Below are 24,783 nucleotides of genomic sequence, written 5' to 3'. Positions count from 1 at the left end.
TTGCTGGCAATCATCATCTCATAGTAGAACACTGCATCACAATAGAAGTTATTACATTTGATTGAAAAGTTTAAAGAGAGATTCAAAAGAAAAAATACCATTATTAATTTCTTGCTTTATGAAAAATATATTTTTCCAAATTACTTAGGACATATAACAGTTCTCACTGAAAAATAAATGCTTGACACATTCACTTTCTTTCAACATTAATTCCATCATCTTTCTTTAGAGAAAAGAATTCAACTTGTCCCCACAGTTCCTTTATTTTCCTTTCTCTGCTTCTCTCCACTGGTGTTTTCCATTTCTCCAGCTACAGTTGTCCCAAAATTCATAACCACTGTGTACCCATCACTGAGATTCAAAGTGAAACTTAAGTAACAACGTACTTGCTGCTAATACTGCAATTACATATTATGATGATATATGACATAAAGGAACTATTATAATAAGAAAAAATAATACACATACTCAGAATTTCTACATAATTCCCTAAGGATTTCATTATCAAGTTAAGCAGATGAATCACTTTAAATATAATTTTCTTTATATCACTACTGCTCATCTGCAAGGCAGTTTCAATTTTACTCTTAAAGTTTTCAATTAAAGTGAATTTCAAAAATTTCCTAACTTATATAACAAACTTAATTTCAAAGCCTATTTATAAGATGTATAAAAAATATCTATAATACTGTAATAAACAATCGATCAATAATTTACAATTAAGTGAGATTCTTATAACTACATTCCTTTAGTCCACAATTCCATGGACCAGCATCATACTTGAAACACAGATGACCGCATCTGAGCAGAGTAGTCAAGATGTTGTCATATCAAAACCTCGAAGAATAACTTCCATATTCTTACAAGTTAGTGTTCTCTGCAACATTGCAGTTATCTGATGGTAAAACTTAACCATTTTGGCAATGTTACCCTTAAACTTTAGCTTCAGTGATCACCTATACAGATTACAACTAACATACATAGGAGAGTGAATGTATTGGAATTCACTGTCCTATGCCCATAGCACCAGTTTATTCAGATCAGTTTGCCAAAATTTTGAACTGGAAATGTTCCTTATCACCATTCCAAACTTTCATTAGCAAATAATTGTGTATGATTATCAAGACCAACAACATCATTGATATATATGTTCAACAATAATAGCCTGAGTACAAAACCTTGTGCTCTACTTGTCATCCTTCTCTTGGATTTAGCACATCATAACTTTCAGTCAATCTGCCCAGTCACTCTGTTATTTGTGTCAAAAGTATACTTTGCATATTCATCTCTGTGAGTTTGTATGACAACCTCCAACAGGAAATCCTGCCAAATGCCTTAGAAAAATCCATAAGTATTTGATTTTTGTTCATCCATTCGCTTCATTTACTTCTGATGTTACTATTACACAACAAAAGCAAATTGTTGAAGACTGCTGTCTTCTACAGAGGAAGAAGACACTAACTGCCCACTTCTCAACTTTAATCCTAGTTAGTTTCATCACAGGATCCAGGTAGTTAGCGGAACTGCCAGAGATACATACCTTACATTATTGCTTAACAACGAGGCTATTTCTAAAACATTAGACATTCTTATACTTTCTTCCACAATCTTACTTGTTAAAAAGTGAACAAATTCTGACTTTTCTAATCTATGCATGTAAATGGAATGTTCAGCATATGAAGATTTCTGTGAAGAAAGGATATATGTGGAACTACAAGACCTGTGATTATGAAATACTTAGAAGACAGCTTAGAACTACAGCACAGATACTTACACAGAACTACAGCACAGACACAGTACTTAGCCCGCTAGAGGGCACCATCAGGACTTTTAGGAGAACAATAGCTTCATCTCTTCATTCCAGTTACTGTGTTTGTAGTGCCTACGTGCACATGCCTTTTTTGAAAGTTCCTTTAGAAGATGGCAACATGACGTTGCAAAATATTGGAAAATATTTATTCAAGTATAATTTAATTTATATCCTTAACTACGTTGTTCAATTCCTTAAGTGTTTTAATAATACAGCACAGAATGAGGAGTAAAGCAAGAAAAGTAATGCTTAAGCACAAAATTGCTTAAGCAATTTTTGCTTAAGCACAAAATCTGGAAGAATGTACTGTGAAGGCAGCACAAGATGAATAATGGTAACAATCAGTTGCATGAGTAGAAGAAATAGCAGACCAAGAAGTTTGGTCAGGACAGCAAAAGTACAGCATGAGCAAATCAGGGTGAGAAAATTCTTAGGGAGTTTATTCATTATGTGGGAAGTTGAAGGAAGAATGATTATGGCCAGATGATGTTAATGGATGAAAATAATAGATTGATAACTGATGCAAAGAACATAGTCAAGGTATTCAGTGAGCAATTCATCAGGGGTGTTTCATCAGTGTGAAATCATGAGAAAAAAGCTAAAGCACAGAAGAAATGGAAGATGGCTTACAGGTGAGCGAGCACGAGGTACACAAAAAGTTAAGCAAGGCTGATGTCAATAAGGCAATAAAATTATGTCATATCACCACATCTTAAAGGAATGTTCCAGGAGAGGCAGCAGTAGCTTTGATATACCTTTTGAATAAGTCTCAACAGCATAGGTCCAAAGGGAGTATAAAGGTAAAACTGTCCCACTTCACAAGGGTGGTGATAAGGTTATGGCTATAAATCAAAGGGTCAATTTGAAGATGTGCTTAGCGTATTGAAGAGATTAGTGAGAGCTAAGACACAACAACAACAACAGGGTGATAAGAGCAGTATTCTCTGTAACTGCCAGCATGGTTCTGTTTAAGGGAAGCCATATTTTACAAATTTGTAAAATGTGACAACACAACAAGCTATTAATTTAAATGCAATGGATAGGATTGGATAACAGACTAATGAGTTGGACAGTAGACTGGCTGTCAAATAGGTTGTGATGTTTTTAATATTGGGAAAAGTTTAACTGAGATATGCAACTGTCTGCAGATGATGCAAAACTGGAGAGAACAATGAGGAGTCAAGCTGTGTTATCACCTTACAGGAGGACTTGAATAGACTGCACGAATTGGCAGGTAAATGGACCTATTAGTTTAATGTTGCAAAGTCTAAGGTTATGAAATTTGGTAAGCAATTATGGAATGAAAGGTAAACATTAGATGGGGAAACTTCGAAGCAGGTAGAGGAGATGAGAGATCTGAGACTGGTGTTAAACAAGGACCTGAAGTTCAAAGTCTCACTGCACAAACTATAAAGTTGTTCATATTGAATTATAGAAATAATATAGAGGCCCTTGATGTGTACAAATAAAGACATTATGGTTCTCCCAACTGACTGCAAATCTAATTCAGTTTTACTGAATCCATGACCCCATAATGAACTTCACTTTTTTATTTGAGAAATCTTGCAATACACCAATAAATGAAACTTTTTAAAAAACACCTACTGCTACTGATTGTCAAACCATTCTTCAGCATAGGAAGAGACCAGACTTCAGTACTAATAACAACTCAAGTCATATTTCTAAGAAAAAAATTTCTTCCTTGCCTTACATGTACTTTCAATAATGCTTAAATCCATAACAATATAAGATTTCTCTTTCTAGGATAACTCTCTCTTCACTTTTTCTCAACATTCCATTCATGACAAGGAGTTTTCTCTACTTTTTTCAGGTATTGTTTATATATATCTGAACAAGTACTGATCTTGTACAAACAGAAATCCTTGCAACCAAAATAATACAATTAGGTTAATTAATGATCCACCTCATATTAAAATATTCCACTATTGCATAACTATTTAGTTTCTAGGTGTAAATTGTTTTTTACAGACATGCAGTGAATGGAAATATTTGAAGATGTTTATCACAAAGGTTGCCAATTGCCTCAAATTTTCTCTTATTCTTTCATTTCTTCTCTCTACTGCTCTTCTTTAGAATATCTTTATCTTCAACTTCCTAAAAGATATAAGCTACATATATTAAAATATGCTCACTTTTTTCCTTCTTTCTTGAGGTCACCATTAAAAGAGAAAGACTTTGGGAGAAAAAGTATTAGAAAGGAGTTTGCAAGTGGCAATTCTGGAAATTATACTAAAGCCATTTTAATATTTACATTTCAATTAATTGTATTCCCAAGGTGATCTTCAGAATAAATACAATGAAACACCTTAATCATCTAAAAACCTACCTTCCCCATTTCGATCGCTCTCTCTCTTTCATTGAAGCTGATAGTGAAGCGGCAGTAGATGATGGAAAAGAGACAAACACATCACTTTCTGTAGCTGTCTTAATGGAATTTTGCTCACTTGGTTCGTGTTCTTCTGGAGATGCTATAGGTGTAGGCGAATCATCTAACAAGAAGCAAGTGATTAAATAATGCTTTTTACTAAATTTAATATTTAAAAAAAAAAACTCAGTTTTCTTGTATTTAACATAAGAGGGATACAAAAATTTTACATTATGAAAACTATGGATACAACTACCATGTTAGAGTAAAACTTTAGTTTAATATAAACCAAAATATACTCAACATTTTGACCACCACATTAAGGTCATCTTCTGAAGTATATGTATATATACAAAGAAAAAAGCTGCACTACAATCTACATGGCATGCTAAAGTTACTGATCAACCATTAAAACTATTTGCCTGAACTCTGGTACTAAAAAAAAAAAAAAAAAAAAAAAAAAAAAAAAAAAATCACTACATCAAAGCTAGAATTTATTATTATTATCTATTAGGTTATGAAGATAAAATTAAGCTAGAGAGTAACATGTTCATATAGAAAATAATAGATAAATAAATAAACAGAAAATAAAAATTACTTATATAAGTGTACATATAAATTGCAACTGGTATGGATAGTGGCCAATAAAAAATGAAAAATTGCTTCGAGTCCTAAAGTCACTTACTTTCCAGCAAACCCTAACTTTAGGACTAAGCAATTTTTCACTTTTTATTGGCCACTATCTATACCAGTTGCAATTTATAAATTGCAACTGGTATAGATAGTGGCCAATAAAAAGTGGCAGGAAAAAGACACTAAGGAAGACCAAAATATAGGAGTTTGTAATGATGTAATCTTTCATGTGTACTATCATAATATTCTATCCACCCATGAAGATACATATTAGGAGTTTGATGTTTAGATGTGGGTATCTGGAAAGAGAGTTGTTCTAGGCAAGCAACAGTATTAGAGTAGGCGAAACTAGTTACCAGAGTGGATGGTAGCAAGGATGACTGTTGTAAGATGTCACTAGGGAATGGTATATTGCAAAATTATAGGGGATCTGGAGGGAACAATAATATATAAAAATACTGAAATGTACTGATGTTTCTTTATACAGATACCAGGAGTATCAGGAATAAAGAAAATGAATTGGTTGCAATAATAGCCTCAGCCTGTCCAAACATTACTGCAATCAGTGAAACATGATTAACAGAAAATGTGGAAAGTTTTTTCTCTTGGTTATAAATGAAATTAAAAATGTCAAAATATTATATTCCTGTTTAATCCTTTTTCCAAGTGTAAAAAAAAACTTGCTCTAATCTAGAGTGTTTTAATAGTAAAGTATTAACACCTTTTCTCTACTTGTAGATGGGATATATGATTTTTGCATTGCTTCAACCATAATCTCTCTCTTCTAGGTTTGGCTCCTACTGATGTCATTTAATAATATTTGTCTTGGGTTTGCTTGCTTACTGGTGAGTAGAGCAGTTTGGCTCAGTGGTAAGTTTTTGCCTGTCACTGACTTTCCTGTCCTGGAGTGATTCGAGTCAGGAATTGAGTCTAGTAGTGACCCTTAATGGGGGAAAAAAAAAAAAAGTAAACATCCTTAGCCCATGGTGCTAATGTACTATAAATTTGCAACCTTTGAGTAGAAGTCACATAAAAATAGTTAAAAAGTCATGCTATATTAATTTCAATTCTCAAACAAGTTTTGCTGTGGTCTTTTTTTTAAGTATACAAAAAATCAATTCTTAAAGTATACTACTCATGCAATTAAGAGTTTTTGGAGCAGTACCACCACCCTTTAATGGACCTCAATAGAGATTGAAACCAGTGTATAGTGGCTCTTCTCATAATGATTAGCATTATACAAACCAAAAAGGATGTATGCCTATGGGATACTAAGGCAATCAATGTGAAGCCACTAGCCTCTATATACAAGTAGCTTAGTTGTGAAGATACTTCACACCCAAACTTTGGCTTCAGATAAAAGATTAAACAAGAATATATATCCTTCACTTTCATTGCACGTTTGGGCTTATTCATGACTCAATGATGACTTGCGCACATGCTAGATTCCTTGGTCCGTGTATTTCCAGAATATATTTCCTGGCATTTTTAATTTAAGACGATGATGTCCTGACCGAAATAGAAAATTATGGCATATTTCAACAGGATAAGAAGGGCAAATTTGGTGATGGAGTGTTACTTATGATAAATGATATTCAATGAATTTCACCTTTGTGTCCTCTCAGAGCAGAAAATTTGAAAGCATATAGCACCATCAGTTTTGAAAGTGTGTGGTATGGGGGGTGGAGGTGCACAGGATAAGATATTTCGTGGTACACTGGTAAACCTAAGTCCTATCCTATCTCAATGGCTTTAACAGGCCTTTAAGACCCACAACCTTCCTCGTATTTCGGTTACAAAATACGAGGATAAGATGGTCAGCCCTATGCCTCATCCAAAACCTAAGGATGAACACTATTTAAGATTTCAACTACAAGTTCAGACAAATCAGATTGTGACAATTTGTATAGATGAGGATTTTGAGTAGAATGCAGGAGTCACGTGGTAGCACTCAACAGAATAAAAGAGTAAAGGCTGCATTAAGCAAATTGTGTTTGAGGAAGCTCTTTTTGTTGGATAAAGGATTAAACTAAATAAATTTAGTTTAATCCTTTATCCAAGTGTGTGTTGTATCACCTTACCCCAGTCCTGAAGATACTTTCAGGCGCAAACTTTGTTTGCTCACACTTGGATAAAGGATTAAACTAAATTTATTATACTCTAACCAAGTGAAAAATAATCTTTCAACATCTTTCTCTAAATCCAGAGTAATTTATTAAAAAAGGGTGGCACACCATTTGGCAACTCCTATAGATAGAGATGACCTGCGAATGCTTCTGCCTGGTATCTCAGCTTGGGCCTGGCTCCCACTGAAGAGACCTCAATAAAGGTCGAAACTAGTCTGGGTAGTGGCCCTTCCCTTAATGCATAACATTAGACATATCCACAAGGAGATGTGTTTTGCATTATAGGAGATACTGGGACAAGAGTGTTGGTAGCTTGCTACACCTTTGCAACGAGTTGTCCTGGTGTTGTATCACCTTACCCCAGTCCTGAAGATACTTTCAGGTGCAAACTTTGTTTGCTCACACTTGAATTAAGGATTAAACTAAATTTATTATACTCTAACCAAGTGAAAAATAATCTTTCAACTACCACCATATCATTGTGATATTAATGATATTGAGTATGTTTGGGAAGAAGTGAAAAGTTTCATTCGCCATCGCAACGTAACTGGAGATACTGACATGTCAAAACTTTTTAAGCTTTCAGAACAGGCGATTGAAAGTATTACAATTCAAATCTGGGGAAAATATTGCTCTCATGTCACCTCATTGGAAAGTATGTATTGGGACAGAGACAGAATTATCGAAGAATTATGCGAACTTTTGGTGATCAGTTTAAGTGAAAGTGATGGCGATTCAGACGACTCTGAAGATTAAAAGGATTTGATAATGGTATTTTTTTCCAACTTTTTTTTTTACAGGGATTTGTTAAAAGAGTCACAACAAGTCAAAAATAATTAATTGGTTTAGGACATTAAAGTGTCTCAGTTCTCTAAACTGTAAGTTTAGAATATCTAAGTTCATTTGAAAAAATTTCTGTTTTTCTGTATAATTATTTTTATTTTATAGAAAACTTTCTTAAAAACAAACTTAGTTAAATTTTTGTTTTATGCTATATCGTTTTTAATTTTGTTAATACTCTACATACATTTTTCCAACTGTTATACAAGCAAAATAGTTACACTTTAAAAACCACAATGTTCATAAAAGAAAAGCTAAATTTCCCGACCTGTAATAATAAACAAACTCATCCCAGAAGACAGATTGATTACCCTATTATTGGAATGGATTCTCATTTTTCTGACATGTGTAGAAGTGTCGAGGGATCTCTAATCGGTAGGCGAACTATACATACCACATTATCATGCATGACCCATTTTTAATCATCTGCATCAAAAATGGGTCGTTTTCTTGGTAACATCACAGCAAATCACAGATGGATATGCGAGCAGTCATGTTGGCCTCAGTCAATTCATGTGGCACCCAAACATTGAGTTTTGAAACATATCCCAGCTTGTGCAAATGGTTTTCAATGCTTGTATGGGATGTGTTCAGTACTGCAGCAATCTCCCACACTATTTTTGACGGATTTTTGTCGAAGATATCCTTCGCAACACTCGAATCAACCTTGGTGAGGCAACCGGCACGAGCTGCATCACTGACTTCGAAATCTCCAGAATGGAATTTAGCAAACCACTTTTGGCATATGCATTCTGTTAAGGCACCATCCCCATATATGCTGCATATTTTTTAAGGGTCTCCACAGCTCGTTTGCCTTTTTTGAAATAAAAAAGCAAAATATGCCGGTAATGTACATTATTTCCTTCCATTTCTAAAAATATGTCACACACACCCAACTGAAGTAGGCCAAATGAAAATTCTCTAAAAGGTTATGTGAAATGTTGCCTTTCAACTGCACAATAGTGTTGTATGACAGGTGAAGGCGGCGTAAACCGCTTCACTTATCAGTTAACGCATAAACCGAACAAACTTATTTGCCAACCCAATATAAGAGATTAAAAATGTATTTAATACAGTGAGGCACATTCAATCATTCCTTCATCAACCTTACCTCAATTATTACAACAGAGGCAAGGTCGATGAAGCAGGGATTCAGAACGTTCTTTGTATAAACATTCATATTTATACATGGATGTATGTAGTAGCTCTTGGTGTTTTCAAATTGGATCTTGTGGCTAGTATTTTCAATTCCATGTTGTGCAGGCCATATTGGTGAGGTTTGATAAACTGGATGTAGTCTTGATGTCAGAGATAAGTTTATTAACCGATTTTCCTGTTTGTACATAAGACAAGATGCATGAACATGTATACTTTATATACCTCAGAAAGTATCAGTGGTGAGAGTTTGTCGTTTGGAGAAGTAGCAGGTTCTGAATTTGTTGATGGGTTTATATTTTCTCATAATTTTTGACACTCCTTTAGAGACGCTGTTAATATATGGTATAGGGCTCTTGTTTCAGATGTTGTATAGGAATTTTTTTTTTTTTTTTTGAATTATTCTTGGAATACAGCCATTTAGTAATGCTGTTTGATATTTTCCAGTTCTTGTTTTTGAGATTCTTCAGAAGAACAAACCTTCTGCACTCTTGATACTAGAAATTTTATGATGCCATATTTTTCAGATGGATAGTGGGCTGATGAATTGTCGATATAATGATCTGTAAAAGTTAGTTTTCGTTAGACAGAAATGGAAATTGATTCATCATGCTTAGATTAGATGTGTACATCTAGAAAGGAAATAAATAACTTTTGATGATTCTTTTTCTAGTGTGAACTTAATAGATGTAGTATGTTGATTTTTTGTAGAAATGAATGGAGTGCTGGTTCTGTGTGACTCTAAACTGCAAAGATGTCATCAATGTACAGCAGCCAAATTGTTGGCTTTGGATCAAAAATAATGAGTCTCCTAGACAGGAAGAAGTCCACAGGACTCCTATACAATATATTAAAGGAATCTCTGAACGGGTGACAAAAATTATGAGAAAATATAAACTCGTCACTACCTATAAATCCATCAACCAAATTCATTACCTGCTGCCTTCTCCAAAAAGATAAACTCTTACCACCGATGCTACCTGGCATATACAAACCACCATGTTAATGCAACTTGTCTTACTATGGCCAAACAGGAAGATCTGTTAATAAACATATCTCTGAACATCAAGATCACATCTGGCTTATCAAACCTCATAAGTCTCTCCTGGCGCAACATAGAATTTAAAACACTTAGCACAGGATCAAATGGGAAAACACCAAGCTATTACATATATCCATACATAAACATGAATGTTTATACAAAGAAAGTACTGAAATCATGCTTCATCAATCTAACCTCAATGCCTTAGTATTCTAAATGTGTGGCAAATTATTATCCTCAACTATTAAAGAAATTTGTAATCTCTTATTTTCAGATTAAATTAAAAGTTTTAACCCATATACACACAACTGAATAAACAGGATTCCAATTTAATGCACATTATTTCTTTATTCAAATTCCTTATTGTTGTTCACCATTTGCAATGATGATATCTTACAACACGTAAAAGGAAATAGCTCCATAATAATTTAATTGTTACTGTGGTACAAGTGTGATTCTATAGTTATGGATACTTCATATGTCTAATTATGAAAGAAAATATTAATCTTAGAAATTAGCTAGAAACAGTTTCATGGATGGAAGAATTCAAAGGGAGAGATATCAGCAGTGCATGGGAGCTAGTTAAGAAATACATATCAACAGCAAATTTCTCTGGAGTTGTTGAGGTGTTGGAGAAGTTAGTGAGGACTAAGATTCAGAAATGGGTTGATAATAGCAGTATTCTTTATGATGGTCAGCATGGATTTGTTAGGGAGAGATCATGCTTTAGCAGTCTGCTTATATATTACAAGGTGAAAAATTCACTTGATAAAGGAGATGCATATACAGTGGTATGCTTGGATTTTTCAAAGACCTGTGAGAGACTGCCACATGACAAACTGGTAGCTAAACTGAAACAGATGGGATTAGATAAAAGACTAGTGAGTTAGATAGCTGATTGGCTGTCAGAAAGGTATAGACAGGTTGTATATAGAGGAGTGGTTTCCCAAAAGAGGAGGGTCACTAGTATGGTACCCTTGTAGAGTGCCACAGGGATCTGTTTTGGAACTATTATTGTTTAATTTGTATTTTAATGACATTGGGACCGGCTTAAATGGAAATGTGCAACTGTTTGCTGATGGTGCAAAGTGGGAAAGAAGTATGAAAAGTAGAGCAGATGTTATAGCCATGCTTGAGGACCTCAACAGACTATGTGAGTGGGACTAGCAGTTTAATGTTGGTATACAGAGTATCAAATTAATAGCAAAATTTTTAAGGAGGTGGAAGAGATGAGAGATCTGAAAGTGATGGTGGACAGAGACTTGAAGTTTAAGGGTCACATAGCTAAAATTGTAACATCACAATGGATTATGCCAATAAGCAAAAGCAAAGAAGTTATAGTACTTTTGTATAAGACTTTGATCAGGCCACATATGAACTACTGTGCACAATTTGGTCAGTTGGTTTTCAGAGGGATGAGGATGTACTGGAGAGAGTCAAGAGATGGATAGAAGGAGAGGAAATATGATTGAGACATGCAAGTTGGTGAGGGGTTGTTACCAGATTAATGTGGAGGAGATTTTTCATAGAGAGATACCATGGTAGAACAAGAAGTCATCCCTAGAAGATGTATAAGGGAAGTGAGAAGCAGATTCTTTGGATGGAAAGTGATTGGTGTGAGAAATGCATTACCTGAGAGTGTGGTGAGTGCAGAAACTGCAAATGGGTTTAAGGAATGGGTCAGTGATATTTTGCACGAGAGTATGGACATCTTGCAATGAGTTCTTTGACTCTGTGGAGGTTAAATGTTAATAATAATAATATCACAAAAAGTTAATTAGCAATACATGGATTTAGATATACAGGAAAGCAGTATTAAGGAAAAGGAAGGCTGCAAATGGGGTTCCATAGGAATGAGTAAATGAACCTTTGCTTTTTAATACGTCAATAATATTGTCACTAGATTGCAGGGAGATATTCAGTTATTTGTAGATGTGAAGCTTGGAAAGAGTATTAGTAATGGTATCGATGTGATAGCACTTCAGGAGATTTCAACAAGCTGGATGGGGGATTAAGTTTAATTCAAGTAAATGTAGGGTCTTGAAATTTGGGATCCATAAATGGGAGGCTGCATACTCTATTGGAAGAACAATGCTAGAGGAAGCAGAGAGGGCAAAAGATCATGGAGTGGCAGTTTGATAAAAAAAGTTGAAGTTTATATCACAAAAATAGACCAGAGGATTACAGTAATACTAAGACAGGCTTTGGATAGTAGAGATAAAAGAATGGTGATTCTATTATATAAAGCTCTGATAAGACCACATCTGGCTCAGTGCTCAGAGCAGGTCAACAAGATTTGAAGGGGAGAAACTAACTTTGAAGAGGGTACATACTGTACAATGTTATCTATCAGGATATACTAAGGGCATGTGGACTATATAGTTTGGTGGATAACATGAAGAGGTGACACGAATGAGACATTTAACTTTTTGAGAGGTATTTACAGGATTGATACTGAGATTTTTCATATAGCAGAATAAGGGGAGTGGACAAGGAACCACCCCTGGGAGTTGCTAAAGGAAATGGTGAACTGGAGAGTAAGAAGTGGCTTTTTTGTATGGAGAGTCGATGGACCACAGAATTAAAAGTCCTTGAAAAATACTCAAAGGTGATGTAACACAAAGTAAAAACAAGGCTGATAGCTAATGAACTTAATTGCATAACTGTTTAATACACTCCCTCAAATCACTTAGCATACCTACCCTCTCTGAATATCTTTAATTCTCTTAGAATCTATTAATTATTTGACTGACCAAATCTTTGAGACATAATCCACTATTGGGGGTGTTACTGATAAGGTCATTTATGAAATATATCTTGTTTGAAAAATAATGGCTTTTAAAGGCAAGCTTATGTTTATGCTCAGTTATACATATATATTAAATTTGTATATCAACTTTAATTCTGCTAATTTAGAAGAGACGGTTCTTAATCATTACCTTTTACTTATAAATCCTCACTGCTTATTTTGTATAATGATGGAGAGCCTTGCAACACAGGTCCAAAACGTTGGCGAGAGAATAAAATGGGTGCGATGAAGAAGAAGAGGGGCTATCAGTGGTGGTGGTTAGAGTATGCAAATTGTTCTGATTAGCAAGGCTATGGATTGAGAAATGCACTGATAACACCGGAACAACAAAATTTTACAAGTCATTCTCCCTAGATTAATTTAGTCACTTCTTATAGATTTTAAGGTGCTGAACACGAATATGACAACGAAAATACAAAATTGACTATGATTTGTGAGGGATCTGCAATAGTTTCTTATATTATAGAGTAATACGTGCATATTACACATGCCAGTAAACATATGCTTCTACATCTGACACCGCTTTGCCTGCTGCTTGTAAAGCTACTCAGGATCATCTCTAGCTCATCTAGATTAACCAACATGGAAATGGACTACTTTCCCTGGTATCGTTTCTTCACCATTGCAATTTCCTGGTAGAAATGTTCACCATGCTCAGCACTAACCATGTTGTAGGGGAAGAAATCCAAGTGGCAATGGAACAAGTGTATTTTTAAGAACATATTACAAACAAGTTCTCAACCAGTTCCTTGTTGTTTTCTGCTCTGATATTTCTGAGGAAGTTAGTTGATACCAGACGCAATGTGTTACAAGATTTTTTCTCATCACCCTGTAGCAGGTTGTTGAACATCTTGTCAATGAAGAGTTCTCCGATCTGAGGACTCACAAAAACTTCCTCTTTAATTTTTGCTTCACTGAATCAAGGGAATTTGTCAGCCAGGTACTTGAAAGCTGATCCAATCCAGTCAGTGGCTTTTATGAAGTTTTTTTTTTTTTTTTTGAGAGAGTTTGATGTGTAGGGGCAGTAACAAAATTTTGTGTGTTTCTGCCAGTGCTGGGTGTTGCACATTCTTCTCTCTGACCTTATACTAATGACTGCATCATCTTACAAGCAATGTCATGACTCAACTGCACTGCACCAGCCAATGATGCAATAGCTCCTGGGGGTGTGTATTATTGGCTGATGCAATCAGAAGATTGAAATACAGCATTGCCACGTGATACCTGTGTATGCAATGTAGCCAGAGTCTCTCATTAAACAAGAGCCAATCAACAAATTTTACTGTTCATTTTCATGTTCAGCACATCAAACTTAGTAAGGAATCACTCCTTTCATTTCAGAGGGCAAATTGTGTGTTGTCCAGTGTAACAGCAGGATTCTCTGAGGGTTAGCATTACTTATAAAGTAGTAAACAAGGGGGAGGGGATTCGTATGTAGCAAACGACACTTCCATATGACAAAAATGGCTATTTAAATTGGTGGTATATGGTGGATAAGTGATTACACATGTATCAGTGGATTTATAAGAAAAAGCAGCATCTCAGAACATAAGTGACTAATGGCATGCTGTAAGGATTGGTTTTATGTCTATATTCAGCATATATGTTAATATTATTTGAAAAGGCTTAAAAGAGGAAATAGTTTATTTTCAGGTGAACCCCCACTGATGATAACTTATAAAGCTATAATACAATTAGTATTAATTCCATATACAGGGTAAGGATTAAATAATATGGAAACCCTGATCTACAGACCAATGGCAATCGTAACTTTTTCAAGCTGCTTCACCTTGAATAAGCAAGATGGTCTTCACTAGGTGATGAAATTCATGTACCATCTAAAGTGATTCCCAAACATTCTTGGTGGAATATGAAATCATGGCCTAATGATAGGGAGAAGAAGTACTATCCACTCAGCAAACCAAAGTAGCAAAATGTTTGCAAAGGATGCAAAGCTGAAACAGCTATGAGGAGTGAAATTGATGATGTGGCTCTAAAGGAAGATTTATATCCTGTCTGCATGGAAACTTCAATTGGGCTACAATTCACAGATGTAAAATGCAGTGTTTTGAAATTTAGGTTTAGTGGGTATTATGGCTGAAAAAACTCTGACTATGAGATCATTTGAAATCTGGAAGAAAAGGATTGGATGCTGGATATTCATAAATGGTGGGAATACATTAAAAGAGATAGAGGCAGTAGTCAAGAATCTGAAATTTATGGACTGCAAATTTCACATGTCTAACTATTAACTTCACTTGAGAAATTCAATGGCAAAACAACAGATTATGGCAATGATGATAAGAACATGGGTATATAGTAATAAAGAGATTATAGTTACACTGCATTAAATCTTGATCAGGCTGCAAATGAATAACTGTGTATAAATCTATTCGTTTGAGGAAATGAGATTTTGGAAACAATCTGCAAAACAGTGACTAAGATGGTGGGAATTACAGCTGAGGCAGTAAGGTGATGATGCTAGTATATTATTAATTTTTAGTGTTAATCAAGCATCATCATCATCTGCCATTGTCAATCCACTGCTGGATGAAGGACTTTCCAAGATTACTTCAAAATTGTCTGTCCTGGCTCTCCTTCCCCACGTAAACCCTGCAAATCTGATGATATCATCAATCCACTGTGATTTAGGTCAGCATCGTGGTCGTTTTTCCTCTCGTGAAAATCCAATCCAGTACCTTTTTTGTACATCACTGATGTTGTCCTCAAGCAATATGCCTGGTCCATAGCCACTTCAGATGATTCACTCTTCCTATGATGTCAGAGCCTTTGGTTTGATTTCTTATCCACATATTCCTTTTGTAATCTAGTCATGTGATACCCAGCATACTTTTTTCCATACTAAATTGTGTTATTCTTAATTTTTGAATTTCCTTTGCACTTAGTATCCGTGTTTCACAGCCATATGTCAATACAGGAAGAATACATTGGTTAAAAACTTTTCTCTTCTGGCATAATGGTAGTTGGCTTTTGAATATTAAATGTAATTTTCCAAATGCTTTCCTTTAAATCATCATGCATCTTTTAATTTCGTCCATGATATTTTGTTCCACTGATATCTGTTGTTCTAAGTACGAGGGTTGTTTGAAAAGTTTGGTAAAAAAATAAGTTAAGCACATTTTTTTTTGGAAAAAAATCACCTTTATTTCCCAACATAGTCTCCTTCGAGGTCTACACATTTGGTCCAGTGAGTTTCCAATTTTTTCATCCCATCTAAAAAGTAAGATTTGTCAAATTGTGCGAAATAGTCATTGACAGCCGTGATGACATCCTCATTCTAAGAAAATTTTTTCTCACTGAGCGAAATTTTTAAGTTTGGGAACAAGAAGAAGTCACATGGGGCCAAGTCTGGAGAATACGGTGGATGTGGAACCGATTTGAACCTCAATTCGTGCAATTGTGACTTTTTCATGTGCAAATTTTCGTGCAGGATATTACACACTCATTCAAGTTGAGATGCCTACAATCTCGGCAATCTCATGCACTTTCACCTAGTCGTCTTCCATAACGATACCATGGATTTTGTCAATCATTTCCTTTGTCGGGAGTCCCGAGCACGCTTCATCTTCGATGGACTTACAACCACGTTTAAACTCATTTATCCAAAAATAAATAGTCTTTAGTGCTGGTGCAGAGTCCCCATGAACTGCATCTAACTTGGCTTGGTCAGCACAGCCATCCACTTCCTCAAATAAAAGTATTTTATCACTGTACAATGTGGACCTTATGCAAGATCGTGGCTGGCTAAGTTCTTTAACGACATACTTGAAAGTGGCTGCATTCCTAAAGAATTTAAAAGGACAAAAATCATTGCTGTGTTAAAACCAGGTAAGCCAGCAGACAGAACTGAAAGCTATCGCCCCATAGCCCTTTTAAGTGCAACCTCCAAATTGTTGGAGAGACTAATATTGAACAGGATCAGTGATAAAATTTTGGAATGTGTTCCAATAGAACAAGCAGGGTTCAGAAGAGATCGCAGCTGCACAGATCAAGTTCTCAGCTTAACAACCTACACTGAAGCAGGATTTCAAAGATGCCTGAAGGCTACTGCAGTCTTTATTGACTTAACAGTGGCTTACGATACTGTTTGGAGGGAGGGACTCATATATAAATTTCTTAAGGTCATCCCATGTAAAATATTGGGTCATCTCCTAAACAACTTACTGTGTGATCGATATTTCAGGGTAGTCACCGGAAGAAGCATCAGTAAACAGAGAGTGCTTAAGAATGGACTACCTCAGGGCTCAGTGCTCGCACCACTGCTTTCTAGCCTTTACATCGCAGATATTCCTGAAACAGCCAGCAGGAAGTTTGCTTATGCAGGTGATCTAGCTTTGGTGATCAGCGACGTCTATCAAAAGAACTGAAGAAATATTGACACATGATCTGTCAGATTTATGGCAGTTCTATAAAAAATGGAGATTAACACCAAATTCTGGTAAAACCGAATGTTCTTGCTTTCACCTGAACAATAGTCTTGTAGGGTATACATTTTTGGTCGTTTTTATAGATAGAAATACACTTTTATTAATACAGACCAGTATTTTACAAATAAACATTTATTAAAACCTACCAGTTTCGCCAGCAAACTGTCTGGCTTTTTCAAGGTATTACGGAGATATGAAAGTAAATGCAAATTAAAAGGAACATAAAAAACGTTGTAAACCAAACTAGTATCTATGGTTACACGTTTCGCGTGACAAAGATGGCTTATTGTTCTTATTCATTATCACGCATGCGTGTTTGTTGTAGACTTGTAATGTGATTACTGGCTAGCTGAAGTTCAGATTGATTGAGAGAGAGGATCAAGTTTTTCCATGAACTGTTGAGAATTATACCCTGATTTCTGTTGAGGTTTCCGCCGGTTATTAGTACTATTGTGGCTTCCTTAAATACACGATGCCTGTAGTCATCATCGAGATATGGCATGGAGCTGTTTTGCCAATCTATCGTGTGGTTAGACGTGCAGAAATGATGTGCTAAGCCAGAAGAAATGCTTCTGTTGTGGTTTACACCACCAACATGTTCTTTTTGTCTAATTTCTAAACTTCGTGAAGTTTGTCCAATGTAGGCAAGACCACAGGAGCAGGGAATGTAATATACTCCTGGATATTTGTAGAACGGAACTTTATCTTTTGGACTCATATTTGTAGATTTAGGGACTCAAAAACACACGTGTTAAACAGATTATTTTATTAATTACAAATAAAATAAACTTGACGTTTCGACCTCTATATCGAGGTCATCATCAGAAGAATACAACTGTATGCAGAACCAAGCTACATGCTCATGCTTTCTATATCAGTAAGCTAAATCTACGCAGTTAATAAATCTTTTTTCTAGCCTGACCTCTAGTGATAGAAAAGAAAAAAAAAAAAATAAATAAATAAAATAAAATAAAAAAAAAAATTAAAAAATTAAAAAAATATAAAATAAAATAAAATAAAAATAAAAAGTAAATAAATACAAAAAAAAAAAAAAAAAAAAAAATATATATATATACAGGGTGTTCGGGATAAATTTGACATATTTATAATTAATTATATTTTTCCGTAAGTTACATGTATTAACACACACTTCTCTTCATTTAAAAGTTTGGACCCTTCTTCATTCATATACAAGATGTCAGAAAGGATGGATAGCTGGAACCCACCTGAATCATGGAAGAGAATAACTTGTATCATGATGATTCGTGCCCGCCATCAAAATAAGGATATTACGACTGCTGCCCAATGCTCCCTGAATACAGTAAAAACAATCAGGCATGAACTAGAGACTTGCAATGGTGACTACGAGGATGTAGCAAGAAGAAAGATCCCTAGCAGACGATCTGATTGCGTTCGTACAGCAGAATTCCTCGCAAATCTGCAGGAACAGGTGTTGAAGAACCCTGGCATTGGAATTCGGGCTTTGTTCGTGGAGTTGCTAACTGTAGTCAAGCCCTGGATAACAAGGGTAGCCAATGGTAGGCTGTATGTATGGCAGCAGGATTCGGCCCCTTGTCACACCTCTGGGAAAAGTCAAAAATGGTTGTCTGAAAATTTCTACGACTTCACCAGTCCAAATGTTTGGCCTCCAAACTCCCCAGACCTTAACCCCATGGATTATTTTGTATGGGGCGCAGTTGAAAAAGACACCAATCGCACTTCCAGTAATACAAAAGCCCAGTTAATGGATAAAATTAAAACAGTTTTTGCGGCCCTTCCCAGGGAGACTGTAGCATCAGCTTGTTCGAGGTTCCGAAGCAGAATTGAAGCTGTGATCGATGCTAATGGTGGTTATTTTGAGTAAATCTTGTTGATAGTATTGTAATTAACTCTGCCTGTAATGTTTTTTTGTCAATTCATTAAATTTAATAGATACAAAGAAGATTTTCTTTTTCCTTACGAAACTGTCAAATTTATCCCGAACACCCTGTATATATATATATATATATACACATAAATAGATAAATGCAACTACAATAAACTGTTAGAGTCCTCATGTATTAATATTCTGGATAGTTACAAAATGATTTCTTTCAGTTGCTATTGAATGTTCTAAACACTTCACCAAGTCACCAGGTTGTCTTCTTGTAGTGGAAATTTTTCTAATGCTATTTTAGGATGTTATACAGGTTGTAGATGGGTCCTCTACAACCTGTATAGAAATGCCTCTAACATATGGAATGGCAAGAATGCTATTGCCATTCCATATGTTAGAGGCATTTCTGAAAAAATAGACAGAACACTTCGCAAATACAACATTAAAACCACCTTTAAACCCCCAAATAAGCTAAGACACCTACTCAGTACCTCTAAAGATCCTCTTCCACACCTAGCACACCCAGGGGTATACAAAATACACTGCACATGTAACATACCATACATAGGGGAAACAGGGCGAACTATCCCAATCAGACAAGACGAACACAAACGACACATTAAATACCTCCACTTCAGTAAAACAGGCCTTTCTGACCATGCACTCCAAACATACCATAGAATTGACTGGAAAAATACCAAGTCCCTACACCGCACCAAAACCTGGTTTGAGAGAAAATTTAAAGAGTCTTGTGAAATGCTCAAACACAACCCAAATCTCAACAAAAATGATGGCTTCACCATTTCAAGTATGTGGAGGACCCATCTACAACCTGTATAACATCCTAAAATAGCATTAGAAAAATTTCCACTACAAGAAGACAACCTGGTGACTTGGTGAAGTGTTTAGAACATTCAATAGCAACTGAAAGAAATCATTTTGTAACTATCCAGAATATTAATACATGAGGACTCTAACAGTTTATTGTAGTTGCATTTATCTATTTATGTGTGTGTATATATATATATATATATATATATATATATATATATATATATATATATATATATATATATATATATATATATTATTATTATTTTTTTTTTTGTATTTATTTACTTTTTATTTTTATTTTATTTTATTTTATATTTTTTTAATTTTTTTTTTATTTTATTTTATTTTATTTTATTTATTTATTTTTTTTTTTCTTTTCTATCACTAGAGGTCAGGCTAGAAAAAAGATTTATTAACTGCGTAGATTTAGCTTACTGATATAGAAAGCATGAGCATGTAGCTTGGTTCTGCATACAGTTGTATTCTTCTGATGATGACCTCGATATAGAGGGCGAAACGTCAAGTTTATTTTATTTGTAATTAATAAAATAATCTGTTTAACACGTGTGTTTTTGAGTCCCTAAATCTACAAATATGAGTGCCGATCACCGTGTAACCCTAAAAGAAAGATTTATCTTTTGGAGATCCTAAAACTTGTCTGATGTTGGTGGTTGGTTTGAAGACCACTCTGATGTTGTTGGCTCTTAGTATTCTTGCTATTTGATAAGAAATTGACTTGATGAAAGGTATCACTACAGTAGAAACGTGCTGACGGTGGGATTCTTCTTGTCTGGGGTTGTCATTGTATAGATATTTTTTGATGATGTTTTGAGGGTATCCATTTTGTGATAATGTGTTGGCTATTAGTGAGAGTTCATTCTGTGTATCCTCCTCTTCTGATATAAACTTTTTGGCTCTATGTTTCAACATGTTGATAATACTCAGTTTGTGTGACTTGTGATGGTTTGAAGTATAGTGAAGATATCTTCCAGTATCTGTGGGCTTTCTGTAAATGGATAATTTGACACTGTTAGGTTGTTTTTTTATCAAAATATCTAAAAAATGCAGTTGGTTGTTTTTCTACTTCCAGAGTGAATTTTATCTTGCTATGTATTGAGTTGATTTTATCCACAAACGATTTAAGGTTGTCTAAGCTGTCTTGCCATATGATGAATATATCATCCACATATCTCCACCATGTAGATGGTTTTGGAGAGATTGCAGAGAGAATTTCTTTTTCAAGTTTTTCCATGAAAAGGTCTGCACAAGATGGTGATAGTGGGCTTCCCATTGCTAGGCCTTCTAATTGTTGGTATATGGTGTTGTTAACTTTGAAGAAATTACATTGAAGGCAGTGTCTAAACATCTGTGTGATGTCTAGAGGAAAGAGGTCTTGGATGATGTTTATTACCTCTTCTACTGGAACATTGGTGAAAAGGGATACAACATCTAGGCTGGCTAGCATGTCAGTTGGTGCAATCGTAATGGCTTGGAGTTTATTTACAAAATGTTGACTATTCTTGATATAGGATTCTGATGATCGTATTTTATTATTTAATAAATTAATTTAATTTAATTATTACTATCTGTGAAGCATGGTAGATAGTAATAGGAGAAGAAGTGATATAACTGGAACATTAAATTTGTGAGTGGTTTGTATCAGATTAATATAAAAGATTTTTCATACAGCAGAGAGGTAATGACGAGAGAGATAGGAAGGACCGAACAAAGAGGCTAACATAGAAAGCTGGATAAGAAACGTGTTTGCTCGAACGTGTTCCTTACATGTTGGATAAGGAACACATAAGAGCAAACAGATTTTTTTCTTGAAGGGAAGTAGGTGAATGGAATGAATTGAGAGTATGCTGAGTGCAAAACTAGAACTTCTCATGATGTCTTTTGACAACATGGAAGTTTGATGCTAATTAATGATACCATGTTTATACTGATTATTGCTGTTATTAATCCAAGGAGATCACAGGATAAACAGAAAAAAGTTAGTCCTCTTTCAAGGCTCAGTTTCTCGGCTCGTTTTTCAAAACATGGCAACAATACATGCTCCTAATTCTCCATTATAAGCAATAACTTACAGGAAAAATAAAGTTTATAAAATTCTTCTTGGGTTGCTGAGTACATAGTACTTTTGATTTGTAGCTAACTGAACTGAGTTTAACCTCCACAATGGCATGGATATTTGTGAAAGTCCTTTAGTGAGGGATGATTCTGAGTGCAAGACCAACAGTGCATACTAAGACCATGCTTTTCTCTGTGGCTAGGTGCCATGGTGCTAATGTGCTATATGAATCCAACATTTTGTTAACCTTATAATAATAATTATTATTTTATTATTTTCGTGACACCTCCAAGGAGTCTGAAGACTCATCGAGGGAGAACACCCATGCCACAACTCTCCGTCTCCACCACTACATCAAGCCTCCACCACAATCATCAACATCAACGCCATCCACCTCTAGTATTTTTTTGTCTGTAAATTGCGTGTGTTCTGAAAGGCCGATTTGTCTGTATGTGGGAGGAAAAATCCAAGTTTCTGGTGGGAAAAAACCCTGCTATCTCCGTATGAGATCAGCTAACTCACCTTAAATTGAAAAAGTTCATATAAAGATTCCTCCCATCATGACGAGAATCAAACCTAGGCCTTTTCCAATCGAAGGCCGGAACATACCGTTGTTCTTCCAATTGTGCTATGGAGGTGCTTAAATATATACTTTTAATTAATTAATAATATACACTTTTATTACTGCTCAATCTAAGTTTTAAAATCATATCCATGATTTCATACATAACATCTATGATTACTAAAGTCTGAAAATATACTACATAAGATATTATTATATATAACATAATAAGTCTCTCTAGCTCAGCCAGCATCATCAATGCCTCTGGTTTGAAGACCTGAGTTTGAATCCCATCTAGGACACAAAGGACATTTATCAGGCTTTTCAAATGAAGGTGATTTAGCCAGTCTCATACAAAGGTAGCAGGGTTTTTGCTCCTGGAAACTGTTGTTTTCATCCTGCAAAACACATGAAATTTACAGATATAACAGACAGTGCAGAGAGGATTAACCACTCTATCATAAGTACCGATCAGGTTTCTAAATGCTAAGTTACTTGAATGTGACAGACAAGAAGATGAAAAGACTAAATTTAACACACGTGAACCACAGTAGTAGGTTTTTTATTATGTAAATATTTCGTCCTAGGTATCTTAGGACATCATCAGTACAGTATGGCAATACTAGGAATATCTATTCCTAGTATTGCCATACTGTACTGATGATGTCCTAAGATACCTAGGACGAAATATTTACATAATAAAAAACCTACTACTGTGGTTCACGTGTGTTAAATTTAGTCATGAATTCTCCACAGGTTTCTCTATATAATCAAGAAGATGAAAAGTCTGATAGTGATTGTATCATAATTATTCTTTGGATAAATTCTTTCAACCTCACTGTAAAGGTAGAAGAGGATTAAGTAAGATCTTCCAACTTAGTTAATATTAATTATCCAAGTTAAATAGGTAATGGAGTGACCAGTTGTCACTTTGAAAGCACATTTTATTTCAATAAGTGTCTGCAGAGTGCAGTTGGAATAACAACAGGACTTGTCCCCCTTTGGAAAGGACCTAGGTTTTGTCATAAGAATCTTTACATGTTTTTTTTTTAAATGAAAGTAGCAGGATTTATCTTAAACTTGTGTTTTTCATTCTGCATACAAGCAAATTAGTCAGAGAAGGCATGTAATTAACAGCAAAATATCATTTGTGGGTGGCAGATGATATAGCACATAAATGAAGGATTAGGTAGTGTATATAAGGTAGGTCGATTGGTAGAGCCTCTGCTACTAATGGCTCGCAAAATGTTAAGCAAGTTTGAGTGCAGTTAGTAGTTAGAAGAGGTTCAATCATTCGATGCTGTTTGCACACTCTCCCTTGATGAGTCTTTCGACTCCCTGGAGGTGTCACATAATAATATGGCAGGCTGTATGGTGTAGAGTGCACTCCCATGATGAGTTCTTGTCCTCCATGGAAGTGCAACATAGCAGTAATATTTAACAGTTGACATCTGATTGTGAATTTCCCAATACTAATGTACCATAGGTTTCCAACATTTCATGGACGGTTATTAAAAATGTATTATATATATATGTACAATAACAGCCTTCGAAAATTATTGTACAGTTATAAAATAAATGGGAAAAGAAGACTTGGATGCCTAAGAAAGCAACAGAGACTGGAAAAAGACACTTGACCTATAATCCATGTTAGGTGAGGCAGCAAAAGAATAAGAAGATATATAATACAGTAGTGGGTGGCGCACCCAGAGGGGGTGAAAGGTCCCCCAAAGAAAAAGGAAGAAACACTAGAAAATTTCCAAAAAAATCAATATTTTCCTAATTAAAATTCATTTTTTTATTTATGTTCTGTCTTCTATTTCTATACTACTTATGCATTAGGGATCATTACGGATGCTCAGTCAGAGGTCGCATGCGATGCGTAGTGTGTATTCTAAAAATCGTCTACTCCCCCCCCCCCCCACAAAGATTAAACCCTGAGTGCGCCTGACAGTAGTTCTCACGCTACAGCTTACATGTTAATCAAAATAATTTCAGAATTCAATTACGTTTAAATAAACATACAAATAAAAAACGTTTTTTTCCTATTTAAATTAATGTGCCACTAATTGATTGAGATAAAAATCTGAAAAACACTAAAGAACTATGTTGAAAATTTATTTATCACTAGGTTAGACTATAATAGATTTAGTTTAATCCTTTATCCCAGTGAGAGCAAACAAAGTTT

The 24,783-nt window shown here is 35.0% G+C and overlaps 1 protein-coding gene across 1 annotated transcript in view; it reads right to left on the bottom strand.

Moving 5' to 3' along the window:
- The window catches only part of LOC150094636 (oxysterol-binding protein-related protein 1-like), a 714,206-nt gene that overhangs the window by 260,881 nt on the left and 428,542 nt on the right, over nucleotides 1-24,783 (bottom strand). The window contains exon 15 of the mRNA XM_090411347.1: nucleotides 4,158-4,320. Coding sequence (XP_090267473.1) covers nucleotides 4,158-4,320 — 163 coding nt within the window. The remainder of the gene's footprint in view (nucleotides 1-4,157; nucleotides 4,321-24,783) is intronic.

Source organism: Typopeltis vanoorti, chromosome 21, assembly GCF_054136105.1.
Source record: "Typopeltis vanoorti isolate ZY-2024b chromosome 21, IOZ_Tvanoo_1.0, whole genome shotgun sequence".
Taxonomy (NCBI): domain Eukaryota; kingdom Metazoa; phylum Arthropoda; class Arachnida; order Uropygi; family Thelyphonidae; genus Typopeltis; species Typopeltis vanoorti.
The sequence above is the reverse complement of the archived record's forward strand: the minus strand, read 5'-3'. Positions and strand labels throughout refer to the sequence as shown.